General features: G+C 39.5%; 1 protein-coding gene across 1 annotated transcript in view; it reads right to left on the bottom strand.

Annotated features, from left to right (window-relative positions):
* GLG1 (golgi glycoprotein 1) overlaps nucleotides 1-18,983 on the bottom strand; it is a 152,560-nt gene extending 133,577 nt beyond the window's left edge. The window contains 1 exon segment of the mRNA XM_030298555.1: nucleotides 18,539-18,983. Coding sequence (XP_030154415.1) covers nucleotides 18,539-18,979 — 441 coding nt within the window. The 5' untranslated portion in view covers nucleotides 18,980-18,983.
* Nucleotides 18,984-19,719: the final 736 nt, after the last annotated feature.

Below are 19,719 nucleotides of genomic sequence, written 5' to 3'. Positions count from 1 at the left end.
AAATAAATATTAAAAAACACAAAAAACATGGGCGCCTGGGTGGCGCAGTCAGTTAAGTGTTCGGCTCAGGTCATGACTTCACAGTTCGTGAGTTCAAGCCCAGCATCAGGCTCTGCACTGACAGTGTAGAGCCTGTTTGGGATTCTCTCTCCCCTCTCTCACTCTGCCCCTCCCCCACTCGCTATGAGCACATGTGCACTCTCTCCCAAAATAAATAAATAAACATTAAAAAAACTAACAGATATCTTTAAAAAAACTAACATCTTTATGTGATAAAGCAAGTGTAGTAAATATTAATAGAATTTCAGTGATTGAGTATGTGAGTGTTCAATGTATGATTTTTTTCAATGTACAATTTCTTTAAACTTCTCTGTATGCTTGAAATTTTACATAATATACTACCCAAAGCTATCTACCACATTCAATGCAATCCCAATCAAAATTGCACCAGCATTCTTCTCGAAATTAGAACAAGCAATCCTAAAATTCATATGGAACCACAAAAGGCCCCGAATAGCCAAAGGAATTTTGAAGAAGAAGACCAAAGCAGGAGAGGCATCACAATCCCAGACTTTAGCCTCTACTACAAAGCTGTCATCATCAAGACAGCCATGGTATTGGCACAAAAACAGGACACACAGGACCAATGGAATAAGAATAGGAACCTCCAGCACTAGACCCACACACGTTATGGCCAACTCATCTTGACAAAGCAGGAAAGAACATCCAATGGAAAAAAAAGACAGCCTCTTTAACAACTGGTGCTGGAGAGACTGGACAGCAACATGAAGAAGGTGAAACTAGACCACTTTCTCACACCATTACAAAAATAAACTCAAAATGGATAAAGGACCTAAATGTGAGACAGGAAACATCAAACCTTAAGGAGAATAGCTAAGGAAAAGACCTCTCTGACCCTCAGCCGTAGCAATTCTTACTCGACACATCCAAAGGCAAGGGAATTAAAAGCAAAAAGTGAATTACTGGGACCTTATGAAGATAAAAAGCTTCTTGCACAGCACAGGAAACAACAACAAACTAAAAGGCAACCAACGGAATGGGAAAAGATATTTGCAAATGACATATCGGACAAGGGGCTAGTATCCAAAATCTATAAAGAGCTCACCAAACTCCACACCCGAAAAACAAATAATCCAGTGAAGAAATGGGCAGAAGACATGAATAGACACTTCTCTAAAGAAAACATCCAGATGGCCAACAGGCACATGAAAAGATGCTCAACGTCGCTCCTCATCAGGGAAATACAAATCAAAACCACACTCAGATACCACCTCACGCCGGACAGAGTGGCTAAAATGAACAAATCAGGAGACTATAGATGCTGGCGAGGATGTGGAGAAACGGGAACCCTCTTGCACTGTTGGTGGGAATGCAAACTGGTGCAGCCGCTCTGGAAAACAGTGTGAATGGTCCTCACTATGACCCAGCAATAGCACCGCTAGGAATTTACCCAAGGGATACAGGAGTGCTGATGCATAGGGGCACTTGTACCCCAATGTTTACAGCAGCACTCTCAACAATAGCCAAATTATGGAAACAGCCTAAATGTCCATCAACTGATGAATGGATAAAGAAATTGTGGTTTATATACACAACAGAATACTACTTGGCACTGAGAAAGAATGAAATATGGCCTTTTGTAGCAATGTGCATGGAACTAGAGAGTGTTATGCTAAGTGAAATAAGTCATACAGAGAAAGACAGATACCAGATGTTTTCACTCTTATGTGGATCCTGAGAAACTTAAAAGAAGACCATGGGAGAGGAAGGAAAAAAAAAAAAAGAGGTTAGAGTGGGAGAGAGCCAAAGCATAAGAGACTGTTAAAACTGAGAACAAACTGAGGGTTGATGGGGGGTGGGAGGGAGGGGAGGGTGGGTGATGGGTATTGAGGAGGGCACCTTTTGGGATGAGAACTGGGTGTTGTATGGAAACCAATTTGTCAATAAATTTCATAAAAAAAAAAAAATAAATAAATAAAGTTTTTATTATGTTAAAAAAAAAAGAAATTTTACATAATAAAATGGGGGCTAAAATGAAATGTACCTCTTAGAAACAGTGGTCATTAAACAAGATAATGTACATAAGCACAGAGCAGGTGCCCTGTATAATTTCTTTGTCCCTTTTGAACAAGGTCAGTTATCCAAAGAATGGGCTGCCTCAAAAGTCAACAACTTCAGGTTCTAGCAACATATATGTTCTTCAGCAAGAACATAACTTGAAAAGCCTTCATCAATAAACAGTATAAACGAAGTCCTTTCAAAGTCATAGGTAAACTCGGAAGAAAATGGGAATCCCCTAGCTGCCAGGAAGGAAGGAAGAAGGATGGATTAAAAACCATGGCACCAAAAAAAGAGGAAGGAAGGAAGGAAGGAAGGAAGGAAGGAAGGAAGGAAGGAAGGAAGGAAGGAAGACTGTTTCATTAACCTAGGGCTTGGGGCTTAATGACCAGGAACAGGTCAAGATTTGCCTGATCCTCAGCAAATATTATGAAACTGGGCAAAATAATATAAAACCAGGGAGGGGGACAAAACATAATAGTCTCTTAAATATGGAGAACAAAGAGAGGGTTCCTGGAGGGCTCATGGGAAGGGGGTGGGCTAAATGGGTAAAGGGCATTAAGGAATCTACTCCTGAAATCATTGTTGTACTATATGCTAACTTGGATACAAATTTAAAAAATAAATTTAAAAAATATTATAAAATTGGAACTGAGATCAATTATGTACTATTGAAACTGCTTCCATACTTTATATGAAAGAGACTATAACACAGAAAACTGATCACAAGAAAAAACTTCCTACACCCTCAGAACAGAAAAAAGAAAAACCTGATTGTTTATCAACTTTCACCTTCCTAAAGAAAATGGGAAGGAACTTGACTTCTTCATGTGACAAATCAAAGGCTGGCACATGAAACTGACCTGACTTGCCCAGACAACTAAGACAAAGCTTGCTAGCTGTCTGCAGGACTTGTGTGCTCTGTTCTCCTTTTCACAGCACCAAACTGTCACTGGGAGTACTTACTCGTCCCCGGTGTATCTAGGTACCTGCACCTGAAAAGGTATCACCATTGGAATGTGAATAAGAGAGGTGATCACCTGAGGGCCAGGGATTTTTAGAACAGGAGGTTGAAAGGGTGAATTTTATGTTATGTGGATTATATGAAGAAGGAAGGAAGGAAGGAAGGAAGGAAGGAAGGAAGGAAGGAAGGAAGGAAGGTGGTTGGTTAAAAAAACAGGGGGATGGGGTGCCTGGGTGGCTTGGTCGGTTAAACGTCCAACTTTGGCTCAGGTCATGATCTCGCGGTCCATGAGTTCGAGCCCCGCGTCGGGCTCTGTGCTGACAGCTCAGAGCCTGGAGCCTGTTTCAGATTCTGTGTCTCACTCTCTCTCTGCTCCTCCCCTGTTCATGCTCTGTCTCTCTCTGTCTCAAAAATAAATAAACATTAAAAAAAATTTAAAAAAAACAAAAAAACAAAACGGGGAGGTGCCTGGGTGGTCAAGCCCCCATGGGTCAGGCTCAGCACTGAGGGTGGAGCCTAAGATTCTTTCTCTCTCACCTCACGCTAAAAATAAATAAATAAATAAATAAATAAATAAATAAATAAATATTAAAAAAAATTTTTTTAACTGGGAAAAAAAGGCCCTAGGAAACAAAAACAAGATTGGAGGGGGCCAGGGTCTCTGGATCACCAGATGGCTGACAGTCTCCCACAACTTTTCCTATGTTAAGCCACTGATATTTTGGAATTCACTGTGGCAGTTAGTTTTGCCCTAAGTAATACATTAACCGAAAGGAAATCTTTTATCTTCTAAGTTAGTAAAAGGCTTGGCTCAACCCAGTTAGAGAGAAGCTGACCCCTTGACACTTAACAAAATTATACCTATGGCACTCTCCTGCTAAAGTAGTTTTGTCAACATAGGGCAATAAAGATCTTTAACTTAATTTTTAAAAACGTCAAATAGGTAACATATCTGGCTCAAGTTTCTTTTAATTAAAAATATAAAGGGCATATTGGAAAGTTCTCACACATTTTTATCCTCCAATAGCCTAGTTTCTTCTGTATCCTTTCAGAGCATTCTAATGCAAATACAAGCAAATACCAATAAATATTTTTCTTCTTTTTACTTTGTCTTTGATTACAAAATAATATACTATACCAAGTGGTAACTTTACTTTCTTCATTTAATAACAGATCTTGAAGATCTTTCCATACCTGGCATAAACACCTTCTTTTCTACAGCAATACAATAGCTCATTGTATGGATACACAATAACTTATTTAATCACCCCCTTATTAAGAGGTTTTGGATTGTTTCCAATTATTTGCTATTACAAAAAAAAAATGAAATCATCAATCAAATACTTCCTACACATTGTTCATACTGTTATATATAAATTTTCAGAAGAAGGTCTATTGGGTCAAAAGATCTATACATTTTTTACAATTTTTATAAAATTCACGATCTCCTTTTCTAACAAATTACCCCTATTCATTCCCATTTGATATGTCAGAAATTAAAATTCAAGTCACAGTGATTTCTACTACTGCTTATGAAGGATTACTGGAATTGCCCCCATACTAATTACCAAGTAGACAAAATATAAAATAATTTTCAGTGGCTGGACAACAGGCAGCATAGGCCTGTGATCCCTAAGAGAAGGGAAACGAACAAGGTGTACCTGATGATTACCCCAGCTTACTGCCTGGAGGTGGTTTCTAGGCTGCAGCACAGGAGGGGGAACCCAGACAGAATCTAGTGTTCTCACTGAGAAGAGGAGAGAAATCAAAAGTTCAATGGATTCAAGAGGACTAGAACTTGCAAGATAGAGTACTGGAAAAGAGAGAATACAGGATATCCGCGGAGGGATCACCCTGGGTTTTGTCCTATCCTATCTATGCACGTGTGGTGGCAAACAAAAAAAAAACTGAAAAGCGAATAGACCAATTAATTCCTGACATTCACACAAGGAAGGCAGTAGTTCATTCCCAGCAGCCAGAAAAGAGAGACCTTAAATAACTTGGGACACTGGGTAGAGTCCCGTAAGAGTCACATCCTAATAGTAGAATTCAATTAGGCACAGACTACAGTCTGCTCCAGACTTACCCTAACAAAGCTTAAAAGCAAGCCTCAAAAGGCTCAAACTGATCTGCATGTAACCTCTGTGCCAGACAAAATCTAACATTCTTTAAAGTAACTCAACAAAATTCAGCACTCAAAGATGTAAGATGCACAGTGGTCAATATAAAAAAACCACCACACATGCAAAGAAGCAAGAATGTGACCCACAGGAAGAAAAATTAATCAGTAGAAAAAGACCAAGAAATGACAACTGATGTAATTAGCAAATGAGGACCTTAAAACAGCTATTATAAATACACTGAAGATTGTAGGAGTGCCTGGGTGGCTTAGTCAGTTAAGCGTCCAACACTTGCTTTCAGTTTGTGATCCATGTCAGGATCTGCGCTGACAGTGCGCAGCCTGCTTGGGATTCTCTCTCTGCCCCTTCCCTGCTCACACATGCATGCACACCCATGTGCTCTCTCTCTCTCCCCCCCCCCCAAAAATAAATAAATAAATAAAAAGATTATAAAGGAAGGGGTGGCTTAGTTGGTAGAGCACGTGACTCTTGATCTTGGGGTTGTGAGTTCAAGCCCATGTTGGGTGTAGAGATTACTTAAAAGCAAAATTAAAGGGGTGCCTGGGTGGCTCAGTTGGTTGGGTGACCAACTTTGGCTCAGGCCATGATCTCGCAGTTTGTGAGTTCGAGCCCCGCGTCGGGCTCTGCGCTGACAGCTCGGAGCCTGGAGCCTGCTTCCTAGTCTGTGTCTCCTCCTCTCTCTGCCTCTCTCCTGCTCACATTCTGTGTCTCTCTATCTCTCAGTAATAAACATTAAAAAAAAATAAAATAAAATAAAAGTAAAATTGAAAAAAGACTGTAAAGGAAAACATGAACATAATAAAGAGAGAAATGGGATACTATATAATATTATATAAAAGACCCCAATCTATTTTACAGATGAAAAATAAAATATCAAAAATGAAAAATACATTAGATGGCTTTACCAGACTGAAGACCACGGAAGAAAGCCCAAAGATACAGCAATAGCAATTATCCAAAATGAAAGAGAGGGGAAAAAACAATTGTTGGTGCAGGGGAGAGGAGAGAGGAGAGGGGAGGGTGAAGAACAGATCCTCAAGACTTGAGACAATAGCAAGCAATTTAACCTATGAAAAATTAGAGCACAGGAGAGGAAGGACAGAGAAACTATTTGAAGAAATAACAGGCACATAGTATATGTTCAAAATTTATTGACAGATTTATTTAAAAATGGAAAAGGGTTATAAAAAACAAAATGAAAATATGTATGTAAATGTAAAAGTTATCAGAAAAGCACTGTGGAGGGGTGCCTGGGTGGCTCAGTGGGTTAAGTGTCTGACTCTTGACTTCTGCTTAGGTCAGGATCTCACGGTGTGTGGAGCCTGCTTAAGATTCTCTCTCTCTCCATTTCCCTCTGCTCCTCCCTCACTCATGCACTCCCTCAAAAAAAAAAGAAAAGGAAAGAGAAAAGCAAAGCAGTGTGATAACACAGAAAGACAGAGGCTTTAAATTTAAAAAGATCTGGGTTGGAGTCTAGCTCTTATTCTTAAAACTTATATGACTTGGACAAATCACAATCCATCTGATTCATTTTTTTATCTGTAAAATAAGGCTGGTAATCTGTCCTATCTACCGTATATTTTGTCAAGAGTTGGAAATAATATAAAAAGCATTCCATAAATCACATATTGAATAGCAACTTACATGACTCATAGTAATTATTTAGGGAGAAGATTGTTAGGCGAATACTTAGTTTATAAAAAGCAAGCATATTAGGGTGAGTTCCTCTCTGACATTACACTTGGTCCCACATCTCCCCTCCCCTACGCCAAGAGTTAAGAAAAGCTGGGGCACCTGGGTAGCTCAGTCGGTTAAGCATCCGACTTCAGCTCAGGTCATGATCTCGTGCCAACGTTTAAAAAAAAAAAAAAAAAAAGTTTATTCTTCTTTAAAAAAAAAAAAAAGAGCTAAGAAGTTTTTTGGAATACATCATTTTATATGAAACAAAACTCTCAAGTCATCTTTTTTATGCCAGATAATCCCACTCATCAATTAACCCATACAGTGAGTGCTCAATAAATATTTACAAGTGATGAGTGAATCTACACCGATTCTCTTCTTTTTTTCTGGGGGCAGGTAAACCAAATGAAAAGCTTGGGGGAAAATTTTCAGGAAGACTCCAAAGGTGAAGCCCTACACGAAAATGACTAATTCATCCTATCTCCTCACTCTTAGCTGTAGATTTCAAGATACAAAAGAGTAAACAATGAAGTTGCTGCAAACACATATACTATTTACTCAAAATCGGAACTACTATGATGAACCATATGAAACTGCTGTTTTTTGTAAGTCAAATATGATCAAATATTAGAAATGCTGGTAGGGGCACAGGGGCAGTGGACCAAGCAAAGGGAAAGATACTAAACAATATGCTGGGGCAGAATATTCCCAAATCACTGAATATAAAATCTTTACCAACAAATGTTGTTTACATAAAAACTGTAAACTCACAAGCTATAAGGCAGTGCTTTCTGGAAGCCTACCCCACTAGGCTATGGATTTGTGTGGGAGAACAGCAGGATGTTGCAGGAGCTAGCAGGAGGCAGAGCTGGAGAAAGAGGCATAGATCATCCCACTAAAGAATGTAAATTTGTCTCCACAAGAGGAAGGGAACCACACCGATGTCTTCTGACTTCTGCTTTCACTGCTCTACTTTCTCCCATTTTAGATATGCTTTCAAGTTGGAAATCAATATACAATAGTATAAATTCTTGAAACTTCTTAAAATGATAAACAACTGTGAGTTCCTAATAAACAAATCAACTGTAATAGGAGACTGGAATTTTAACTGTTTCAACACTTATTCAAAATGAATTCTGCTACCAAATAACCTCAAGAAGAAGGCTTACATACTGCAAATATTTTGCAATGCCCTTAATGTATGATTAATTTATGTATTTATACTTTAATATAGATTGTTTCACAAGCCAGAGAATGCTGCAACCTTAGCAATATCAAAGTCTTTACATATTACTCCCCTCTGAAAAGTTGCCAATTTTCAGGAAATTTTTAGTGATTTTGAAATTTATCTGGTTTTACAAAGGGCAAAAAGAGAGAATCAATGCGTTCTTTTTCCCAGCTAATAAAAAGCTATGTTCTTAGTCATTCCATTCTACAGAGGGAGGATCTGCGTTAAGTAATGCTGTCTTCAGAATACAAGAACTAATTCTTTTCCTCTCCTATTTAAGAACGGGACTTTCCTCTTTGTCTGATTGGCAGTATATTCCAAATTTAGGCATCATTTAGGCCATGAGAACTGAAGAACATTTGGTAGAACTGAATTCCTCTACCCAGAGAATTCACTCCTTTGCACTCCATAATCTCAAAGTGCACACATTTTTAATACTCAGTAAAGACTAAATGTTCTTGATCTTTCTCTTCAAGTAAGTTCAACTAAAGTTTTCATGAAGGAGCCTAGGAAGAATTACATAAAAGGTGTGACACATTACATTTCACTTCACATTTCTTTTAAAACAGTGAACATAAAACCTCATCTTGAACAATTTCATCTGCAACAACAAAGAGAAAGGGAAGGCAAAGACCATTTATGGGCAAATGCAATTTGATGCATGGTCTACATATTTTAAAAAGTTTGATCCTCACCATAACCCTGTGGGAGTAGGTTTCATATCTCAGTTTTATAGATAAGAAAATTGAAAGTTGGAGAAATTAATTTGTCCAAGGTCACAGTAAGCGATAAGTGAGCTGGGATTTAAATCCAGGATTGTAATTCTGATTTTTATATCTTCCCTTAATAGGTGTGCTCAGTAGATGGCACTAATTTAACAGATGGCAGATTTTGTTCATAATTAAAGCCCTCCTTTACATCCCCTTCTCCCTCCTTGAAATTTCTGTCCACTTCAGAGTGGTTGTCTCATTACAGAGCTGCTTTGGACAGTGCAGGAACTTTGTGAATTCTGTTAAGTGACCTGCAGGCTCTTTCTAGTTAAACTTAAGTTACAAATGAAAACACCTTCTGTATCTTTCTTTAAACATTTCTTTTTCTTTTATTCTTTGTTGTTGTTGTTACTCTGCACTTAAACTGATTATAGCTTGTATGCACATTCTCCTGGTTAATTTTTCTTATATACCATTTCAACTCACTGTTTATCTTGCTTCTGATTCTAATATATCACACTTGTTATTTTTTTTAAAGGAACACAAAAACGGTTTCAGAGTCTGTTCTATTTTATAAGTGTACAGATCCAGGAATTCAAGTCAGCACCCATTTTCACTATGACTTCCCCTACAAAGAGTTATACATGTTATTCAAGCCTTCATTAGGAGAAAGTACTATAAATACTATGAATTCAATCTAACATAACTTTCCAATTTCAATAAAATTATTAAAACTGAATGAAAATAGATGCCTAGCTCTCTTGTTTTTAGATTCCAGTCCACACTTCTTGTTCCTCCACACTCTATTTTGATGCAGATACAAGGATTAGTACTGGCACTGTTCGGAGGACCATCACTTGAGCTTCCTTCGTAGGTTTCAAATTTATGTAACTCAACCAAAGATGAACCACTTACTGACTTCCAGTTTTATGAGTATTGCTCTTCTCAAGCTAAAGGAGCGCCCCTTACAATTCATAATTTAGACACAGGGAAGACAAGATTCATCCATAAACCAGATTAGGAGACATTTTAAGGTAGCTAAATTAAGAATTTCATGATATGGGGGTACCTGGCTCTCAGTCAGTACAGAATGAGACTTTTGATCTCATGGTGGTAGGTTTGAGCCCCACTCTGGGTGTAGAGATTACTTAAAAATAAAATCTTAGGGGCGCCTGGGTGGTGCAGTCGGTTAAGCGTCCGACTTCAGCCAGGTCACGATCTCACGGTCCGTGAGTTCGAGCCCCACGTCAGGCTCTGGGCTGATGGCTCAGAGCCTGGAGCCTGTTTCCGATTCTGTGTCTCCCTCCTCTCTGCCCCTCCCCCGTTCATGCTCTGTCTCTCTCTGTCCCAAAAATAAATAAACGTTGGGGAAAAAAAAATTAAAAAAAAAAATAATAAAATCTTAAAAAAAACAAAAAAAGGAATTTCATGATATGAATAACCAATTTAAGAAGAATGAAGAGCTTTTTTCTGATTCTCCCAACCATTTCTTCTACTCATATCACAAATGCCCATAGCATTTAATTTACCATTCTTCTATGATACTATTTTATAACTTATATTAATAATTTTTAGTAAAACTATCTTTTTCTTCTTCTAGATCAGCCCTAATAGACATATAATTAAACCACATCTAAACCTTGTTATAGTCATATTAAAAAATAAAAAAAAATTGACTTTAATAAAGCACTTAACCCAATATATCCAAAGTAAATTGTCATTTAAACATGTAATCAATATAAAAATTAATGAGATATCTTAAATTTGTTTTTTTTTTTTGTACTAAGTTTTTAAAATCAAGTGTGTCTTTCACACTTATAGGGCATCCCAATTCAGACAATTCATGTGTCAGTTTCTCAACAGCTACATGTAAGTGGTGACTACCACACTGGACCACCACAGGGACACAAGGAAGAAGAATGAGCTATTTTACAGTTAGACAGACTTGCTTTCAAATCTTAATTCCACTATTTATTAGCCCTGAGGCAGTCTCCTCATTAAAAAATAATTATATAATAATAATACATCTCTGATAGGATTAAATGAGACATAATGCCCAGAAAACTGGTCTCTTAGCTAGCACAGGGCACACAAAAAGCCTTCAATAAATGCTAACAATTACCATGTATTTATACCCTCTAACATTAAGCACAGTGTCTTACACATAGTAGGTATTCAATAAATGTTTGTTGAAGGAAGAAAAACTAATTTGCATGACATCCTATAACCCATTTTAATTGCTTCTTTTTCAATATATAAATATCTCATATAAACAAGTAAGTTTTGGGGCACCTGGGTGGCTCAGTCAGTTGAGTGTCCAACTTCAGCTCAGGTCATGATCAAACGGTTTGGGAGTTTGAGCCCCGCAATGGGCTCGCTGCCACCAGCGAAGAGCCCCGTTCAGATCTTCTGTCCCCCTTTCTCTGTCCCTCCCTCCTGCACTTGCACTTTCTCAAATATAAATATTTAAATAAATAAACAGGTAAGTTTTATTTTTTGGATTGTTGCTGGCTAAATTGTTTTTGAACACATTAGGCGAAATATACAAAAGGAAATGTACCATTTTATCTTTCAGACTGTTCAAGTATTTTACTTTCTTCCAAAAAAACAATGAATTATTAAGCAATATATACTATTAAGCACTCTTTATCAAGAGACTTCTTAAAAAAAGTTATTTCTTGGGGTGCATGTGACTCAGGACCTCAGGATTGTGAATTCAAGCCCCATGTGGGGTGTAGAGATTAACAAAAGTATTCCTCATCAATAACAGTGGTATTTTATAGGTAACTCTCAATTATCTGCAGGAATATTTTTATCTCAGGTTGGGATGAAAACACATCCCATTTCTGGGCTTTACTTGAAAAACAAGCCAGTGGTATATGTAAAACCCTTTACAATCTGGACTCTGAAAAAATTCTCAAGCTCTCTATTTCAGACAGTACAACCCCGTAAATTTCTTAAAGCATTTTCCCTTTTCACCTGTGCTTAGAATTCACTTGCACATAATTGCTTTCTTACAGATCACAGAATCACAAAGTATCAGAGCTATTAAGAGATATTCCAGTCTTGGCATTTTCCAAAGCATGTACCGTAAAAGGTACATAAAAGGTAAGCAAGATAATTTCGGATGGTATTAGTATTGTATACTTTAACTGCCATATATTTTGTTTAGTGTATATTAGAAAAATATAACTGTCACATCAAACTCAAAAATTCATGTATATCTTCACTTATGACATGGTTAAAGTAGACAGTCACAATTTAAGCGAGGGGAAATTTTTTTTTTAATTTTAATTTTTTAGAGAGACAGAGAGAGAAGCAGTGGGCTTGCAAACACAAGCATGTGTGAGCGGGGAGGGGCAGAGAGAGGGAGACAGAGGATCCAAAATGGGCCCCAAGCTGACAGCAGAGGCCTGACACAGGGCTGGAGTTCACGAACTGCAAGATCATGACCTGAGCAGAAGTCAGCCGTGTAACCAACTGGGCCACCCAGGAGTACCAAGGGGGCAGGAAACTTTTAAGCTTAGAGTAGCAGAGCTGGATTCCACCCAAGTTTAAATCCTAATTTTCTGCTCTTTTCATTGCCCTAAAGAATCTACTGTCTATAAGACATCAAGGGATTAACACTCTCCTATATAATTGTTTCTTGATTATAATCTCATTTATCAAACCAATTATAAGCAGTGGCGGTGTCTTAAAGTACTAGTGTTCTTTCACAATGATAGGTGCAGAACAAGAGATCAAAAATGCCTTGATTTTGTGGTTAGATTGCTTCCAACCACTGAGAGTTAGCATTGGAGGAAATTCCACATTGGCTCAAACAGAACAATCATAATATATCCTAAACTCAAATAATGTTTGGATTAACTGCCACTTGCATTATTCATATCACTATTTCCTCCCATGAAAAAAAAGGAATCAGGAGATGGTATGCCTATAAATCCTAGCAACCATACGACATATGCATGCAGAGGATATAAGAAACTTGTACAGGTTAAATAACAGGGGTCTTACAAAGTGTATTACCCAAACCTGTCATTTAATACATGAGGAAACTGGGACTCAGAGTGGTAAGAAGACTTGCTCACAGTCATATGGTTTCCTAACGGCAGTGCCAGCTCTAGTCCTAGTTCACTGTGCTGTTCCATGGATTCAATACAAATAGTAGAGAAATATATCTAAATTTTTCCATTATACTAGTACAAATCCTGCTTAAGGTGAGATGGGATTTGAAAATCTTTTCATTAAGCAGAAATTCTGCTCATGATGGACTTAAACTAATAAATTAAATTAGCTTTGTCTAATAATGCTGGTCTGTCTGCCTGAGAAACCTACAATATTCCAATGCATAGGAGCTGTTGCTACCCAACTGTTCTTGGTAGTGAAGAAAAGAGGATTCTAATTCCAGGTGACTCTTCTTATTTTGTGTACATTTCTGAACCCCTGGCATTCTCAACAGTCTCAATTTCCTTAGCTGCAACCATCCATGGTAGATTGCAAAGCATAAGGTCTTTTGAAGTCAAAAAGAACTTACTGAATACCAGGTCTTACCACTTAGGACATAACATCAGACAAATCACTCCATCTCTCTGAACCTGTTTCTCAACTAAGGTAATAAGATATTCACCTCACAGGACTATCAAGAGCATTAAATGAGATGATACAGACAGTGCAGAACATGATCTTAGGATACAGTTAAGTGAAAGGTTAAGAGAGAATAGAGGCACCTGGCTGGCTCAGTTTGTGGAGTGTGTGACTCTTAATGTCAGGGTTGTAAGTTCAAGCCCCATACTGGGTGTAGAAATTACTTAAAAATAGAAATCTTTAAAAAAAATTTTTTAAAGAAGAGAGTAACAAAAATTCTCATCTATGAGTTTAAGAGCAGGTTTATGGTTTGTAATGTTTAAATGTTAATTCCTGTTCAATACATAAAATATCTTAAATAAGTATCTACATTTTTTTTTTTTAAGTCCTTGTCAAAGATACACATTGAAGTAGTTAGTATCTGGGACTTGCTTTAAAGGATGCCAGTCTCCCAACTCCTGTGCCATACAAACAAAATTAGTAGAGATAGTTGAAACTGGGTGATGCATACCATGGAGAATCACCATAGTACTCTATTTATGTATATACTTGAAATTTTCCATAGCAGAAAGTTATTTATTTATTTATTCATTTACTTACTTAATTACTTAATTTTAAGTACACTCCATACCCAGCATGGAGCCCAATGCAGGGTCTGAATTCACGATCCTAAGATCAAAACCTGAGCTGAGATCAAGAGTCAGATGCTAACCAACTGAGCCACCCAGATGCCCCACAAAGTTTTTTGTTTTAAAACCCAACAAAAAACAACACAAATAAAAAGCTAAGAAAAACTATACACATAAGTAATAAACTTTTCCCCAAAAACTAATGTCTCCATCAGAAACTTCTAAACACAAGATAATACTGGTCATTTCAGCCAAAATAAAGTATCTTAAAATTACTCTCAATACAAAGCATGTTTTATCTCTTTATTAAATACTAACTAAACAGCAGTATCTTCTCTTTCTTTGGTATTATTATTCCTCCACCTGGTAGAATAGCCTAGAGTATATTTTTTTCCTTTTCCCCTTTATACATCCTTGTTATATTTTTTTAATGACTAGAACTACCATTAGTTCTATATGTATATACAAGTATGTAAATATACATGAATGTATACACATATACATATGTATATGTATATAAAAATAACTGGGACTACTATACTACCATTACTACTCTTACATCTATTATTTAATAGTGCACCCATTGGGTATACTTGACCTTTTAAAGTTTGCTTATTTATGTATTTTTATTTTGAGAGAGAGATGGAGAGCATGCAGGGGAGGAGCAGAGAGAGAGACAGAAAGAATCCCAAGCAGGCTCCACACTGTCAGTGCAGAGTCTGAAATCACAAACTGTGAGACCATGACCTGAGCCAAAGTCAAGATTAGAACACTTAACTGACTGAACCACCCAGGTGCCCCTATCCTTGACCTTTTAAAAAGCAGGACTCATCTGGGGCAGCTGATCCAACTTCGGCTCAGGTCATGATCTAGCAGTCTGTGAGCCTGAGCCCCATGTCAGGCTCTGTGCTGACAGCTCAGAGCCTGGAGCCTGCTGCAATTCTGTGTCTCCCTCTCTCTCTCTGCCCCTACCTCGCTCACACTGTCTCTCTCTCAAAAATAAACATTAAAAAATTTTTTTTTTTAAAAAGCATGCTTCGGGGCGCCTGGGTGGCTCAGTCGGTTGGGCGGCCGACTTCGGCTCAGGTCACGATCTCACGGTCCGTGAGTTCGAGCCCCGCGTCGGGCTCTGTGCTGACAGCTCGGAGCCTGGAGCCTGTTTCAGATTCTGTGTCTCCCTCTCTCTGACCCTCCCCCGTTCATGCTCTGTCTCTCTCTGTCTCAAAAATAAATAAACATTAAAAAAAAAAAAAAAGCATGCTTCATCTGAGAGGATTAAAAAAAATCCCTCACATAACACATAACCTTCAAAATAATGGACAAAGTGAGGAAAAGCTGTGAACTATAGCCCATTTGCAAATTTACTATACTTTACACATAGATTTTTAATTTGTTGGCACATGATGCATTAAATAAACTGAAAGTATCAGTTGAAATTATTTAAAGGTAACCATAAATACCTGCAAATAACTTGTGTAAGTGAATTACTATAAAACTTTGAACACTACACTACAGTACAACCTTAAAATATCTGAACTTAAGACTTAACACTATATACTCCCATCTTGTTTCAAAATAAAAACGTTTACTGGGGCGCTGGGTGGCTCACTCGGTTGAGCTTCCGACTTTGGCTCAGGTCATGATCTCACGGTGCGTGAGTTCGAGCCCCACGTCAGGCTCTGTGCTGACAGCTCAGAGCCTGGAGCCTATTTCAGATTCTGTGTCTCTCTCTCTCTCTGACCCTCCCCCATTCACACTCTGTCTCTCTCTGTCTCAAAAATAAACAAACATTAAAAACAACATTTTTCAAAATAAAAATGTTTACTATACTAACATTTATTATTATTATTTTGTTATGTTTTATTTATTTATTTTGAGAGAGAGCGAGCAAGAGTGGGGAAGACGCAGAGAGAGAGGGCACGGAGCCTGACACAGGACTCAATCCCACAACCTTGGGATCATGACCTGTGCCAAAATCAAGAGTCAGATGCTCAACCGACTGGGCCACCTAGGCAACTCTACTATACTACCATTTAAATACTCACACGCTTTGCCTTTTCATAATTTTCATAGCAAGTACACAGAGAACAATCTTCTCCAAATTTGTATCCAAAAGGATAAAGAAGCACATTATGTCAACTTCCCTATCAAACAGTCCCACTTACCAAAAAGCAAAGACAAAACATATTCCATAATTTTACTTCAAATGTGCCTAGGCAGTTTATTTCTTTAATTCAGATATATTCTTTCAAACATATAAATGAGATTTAACTAATTCTCAAACTAAGTGTGTTAAAATTTCCTTCTGCCGTCTTTAAAGGAAGAAAAAGTAGTTTCAAAATAGTTCCACCTCCAGATGCTTGGCTGGCTCAGTCTGTAGAGCATGCAACTCTTGATCTCAGGATTGTGAGTTCAAGCCCCACTTTGGATGTGGAGCCTACTTAAAACAGAAGAAAAAAAAAAAAAAAGGTTTCACCTCCTGAGAAATAACACAGTCATTCATGGTACTCTTCTTTCAACTTTTAAGTTTATAAAATTATAGGAAAATTAATTAAATTGGAAATTTGGAAAGCCCTGCTCACCAAAATACCCCACCTCCAAATTACATGACACCTTTTCTTTCTTCCTCTGGAGCTAAAACTGACTCCGTTAGTTTATTCATCCTCAATCAGTCGGCAATATTTACTAAGTCTCAGCAATGAATTAGGTCCTCTGGAAAGTTACAAAGGAAATATAGGAGCTACTAACTACCCTCAAGGAGTTTATATATCATCCCCATAAAGGAAAAAACAAAACAAAACAACATAGTTACTGAAAAATATCTTTGCTGAGAATCTCACAGTCAATGTGGAGCAGGGACTACATCTTCAAGCCAGGTTCTTTACACTAAGTAATGCAAGACGGTGTCCACAAAATTAAACAGACTCCAAAAAGTGGCCAAATCTAAGTTATTTATGGATTACATATGCTGCTACACACTTCTACATGCATGACAAAGGAAGCCAGCTCCCGTAAGTGGAGGTTTCCAAACGCCCCTAATGCACACAAAGAAAGAGACATGTACTCCATGCATGGGCCACTTTTTGCTACTTTCCCTAATAACATCCTGTTTCTGCCACAACCACTAACAAAGTGTTCAGTCACCAATATTAGGGTCCTACTTTGAGGGAACAACATCTATTATACACCCTCAGAGACCAAACAGAAAACTCCAAGAAGCCTGACAGTTAAGAATCTTAGCTGTATCTACAAGAAAAGAAGCTGAAAAATAAGGAATAACAATGGATTATCCTTCTAGTCTTCAAACTGTAGATGAGAAGTCATCTGCGGCCCCACATTTCTGTTGGCTCTGGAAACTTCCTTTCTGTCTTCTGATTATGTGTGTCTTTTCCTCTTGTGAACTACTCTGTATAGAATACTAGATAAAGCAGATACCACAGTGGGATGGGGGTAGGGGTGTACTGCCAAAGCTAGCAATTTTCTACAAACCAGTGGTCTTCCCGTGATCATGAACACCCTAGACAATTCTGATACAATTCCCCAAATGAAACTGTTATCAAGAGCAGTTTCATTCTATTTGTCAACCTTTGGGCCTAATTCTATACACCTAAACCTTAAAACAAAACAAACCCCTACCAGATTTGCTCCGACACTTTGATAATTGTCAAATATACTGCAGCATTAAATCTAGAAAGGACATTCTCTGTGTCACTTAACTGAATCACGTTAAAGAATATCAAATCTAGATCTCATTAAGAGGTCCTGTTAAAATCATATTCAGACGTCAGAAAGGCAAGATCCCACAACCCAATCACAAATACTGTATAGGTATTACAGCTTCGACTGCTGTCCCAACTTTTCAAGCTTTGGGACTCTAAATTACTTGGAGTAACAGCTTAAACTTGAGATGCACTACAAATTGACCAAAAGAAATTAAGAAAATAAAAGGCATACATTAGTTTCAGCACGTATTCATAGTAAGAATTTGCGAATTAGAAAAGAATAGGGTAAAGACAGTAAATTCGATGTTTGGACTACAATACACATCAGAACAGAACCCGAGCTACCTAAACAAACCTTACCTACTGCCAATAAACAGAAGAGCGTTTCTTAACGGCTTAAGTACGACAACCATTTTTTTTTCATGTTTAAAAGGGCTGCTACAAATTGTCTAAGTCGAAACAAATAGCAAAATTCTAAGCCGGTCTTCGGCGAGGAGCTACTGTGCTTAGAGCATCACACAAAAGACCGAAGCAAACATAAACACGCTCTGGGCCTTCGCAGATAGCGGCCAGGAGCCAGGGTCTGACTCCCAGACCCCCGCCCCGGCGAATGAGGATGGGGGGGGGTCCTCTTCTCGGAATGCGCCGGGGAGCTAGCTAGGGACGGGGAGGGAAGGAGCGAGTGCAGCACAGAGGAAGAGAGAGAAGCAGCGGACCGGCGTCAGCGGCTTCCAAGGCCGGCAACACCCTCAGGCCCGCACCAGGCCTGGCCCTCCCGGCTCCGTCCCGCCTCCTCCTTACCTCCCTCACGTCCTGCAGGCACTCGAGCACCGCCAGGTTGTTGCTCCAGGTGTGCTTGGGACACACACGGGTCACGTCCTCCCTGCAGGACTCTTCCTCCGCTAGCTTCCAGCCCCCGCCAGCCCCGCCGGGCCCCGCTCCGCCCCGCCGGGCCGGAGGCCCACCCGCCGGGAAAGGCGGCTGCGGCGGCTGAGGCGGTTGCTGCGGTGGCTGCTGCTGGTGCTGGAGCTGAGATGACTGAGGCATCTGGAGCAGCGTCTGACCCGCCTGCCCGCCTCCTCCAGTCTGCCCTACAAAGGACGGAAAGTTGGCCCCCGGGCCCTGGCCCTGGCCGTGGCCGCCCTGGCCCGGGAGTTTCTGGGCCCCGGCCGCGGCGAGCAGCAGCAGCTGCAGCGCCGCCGACAAGCGGAACATCCTCCGTACACGTCCACACGCCGCCATCTTGAGTCCGCGGCGAGCTCGACGCACCCGCCGGCGCCGCGTATTTAAATGAGGGGGCGGGGCCCGGTGGGGCCCACCCGAGCCCCTCCTCTGCTGGCGCCGACCGGGGTACTGAGAGCAGAGCCCCCGAGGAGGCTGCGCTTGAAACGGCCCACGCCCTGGGCCTTAGAGGCTCTTTGCCGGGGAAATTGCTGGAGTTCCTTAAAAAGCCTGGGCAGGGCGGCTATGAATAATTCCCTCGGTTGTCGTCACAGGAGAATAAAAAGGAATTGGGATTGCCACAACCAAGATGGCCGGTAGAGTATGTCGCCTGTTCAGTGACGGGGGTAGGTGGGGGGAAAACAAAAACAAAAAACTTTGTGTGTAGACGTGAACTTTACACGATCAGGTGTATTCCGAAACCTGAGAGTCTCTTCTTGCATCTCTCCGTGCTGCCTTCCACCTGCCTCAGAACCTTTCTTACCCAGGGAAGAAGGCAGCATTGGATAAGGGGTAGGAGCCCCGGTTAGGAGCACAGGTTCCGAGTTAAGGAAAGACCCGGTTATAATCTTTGCTGCTCTGAAGACTAGGAAACCCTTTAACTTCTGAGCCTTATTCTTCTCGTCCCATGAAGAAGAGGAGGAGCTCTAACGTAAGGTATAATTGTGAAGTTTAGAAATAATAATAAGGAAAGTGCCTGGCCCACAATATAGAATTCAAAAAGTTATAGCCAGTACTATGAATAAGCTGGGAAGCCTTTT

The sequence above is a fragment of the Lynx canadensis genome, chromosome E2 (assembly GCF_007474595.2).
Source record: "Lynx canadensis isolate LIC74 chromosome E2, mLynCan4.pri.v2, whole genome shotgun sequence".
Taxonomy (NCBI): Eukaryota; Metazoa; Chordata; class Mammalia; order Carnivora; family Felidae; genus Lynx; species Lynx canadensis.
The sequence above is the reverse complement of the archived record's forward strand: the minus strand, read 5'-3'. Positions and strand labels throughout refer to the sequence as shown.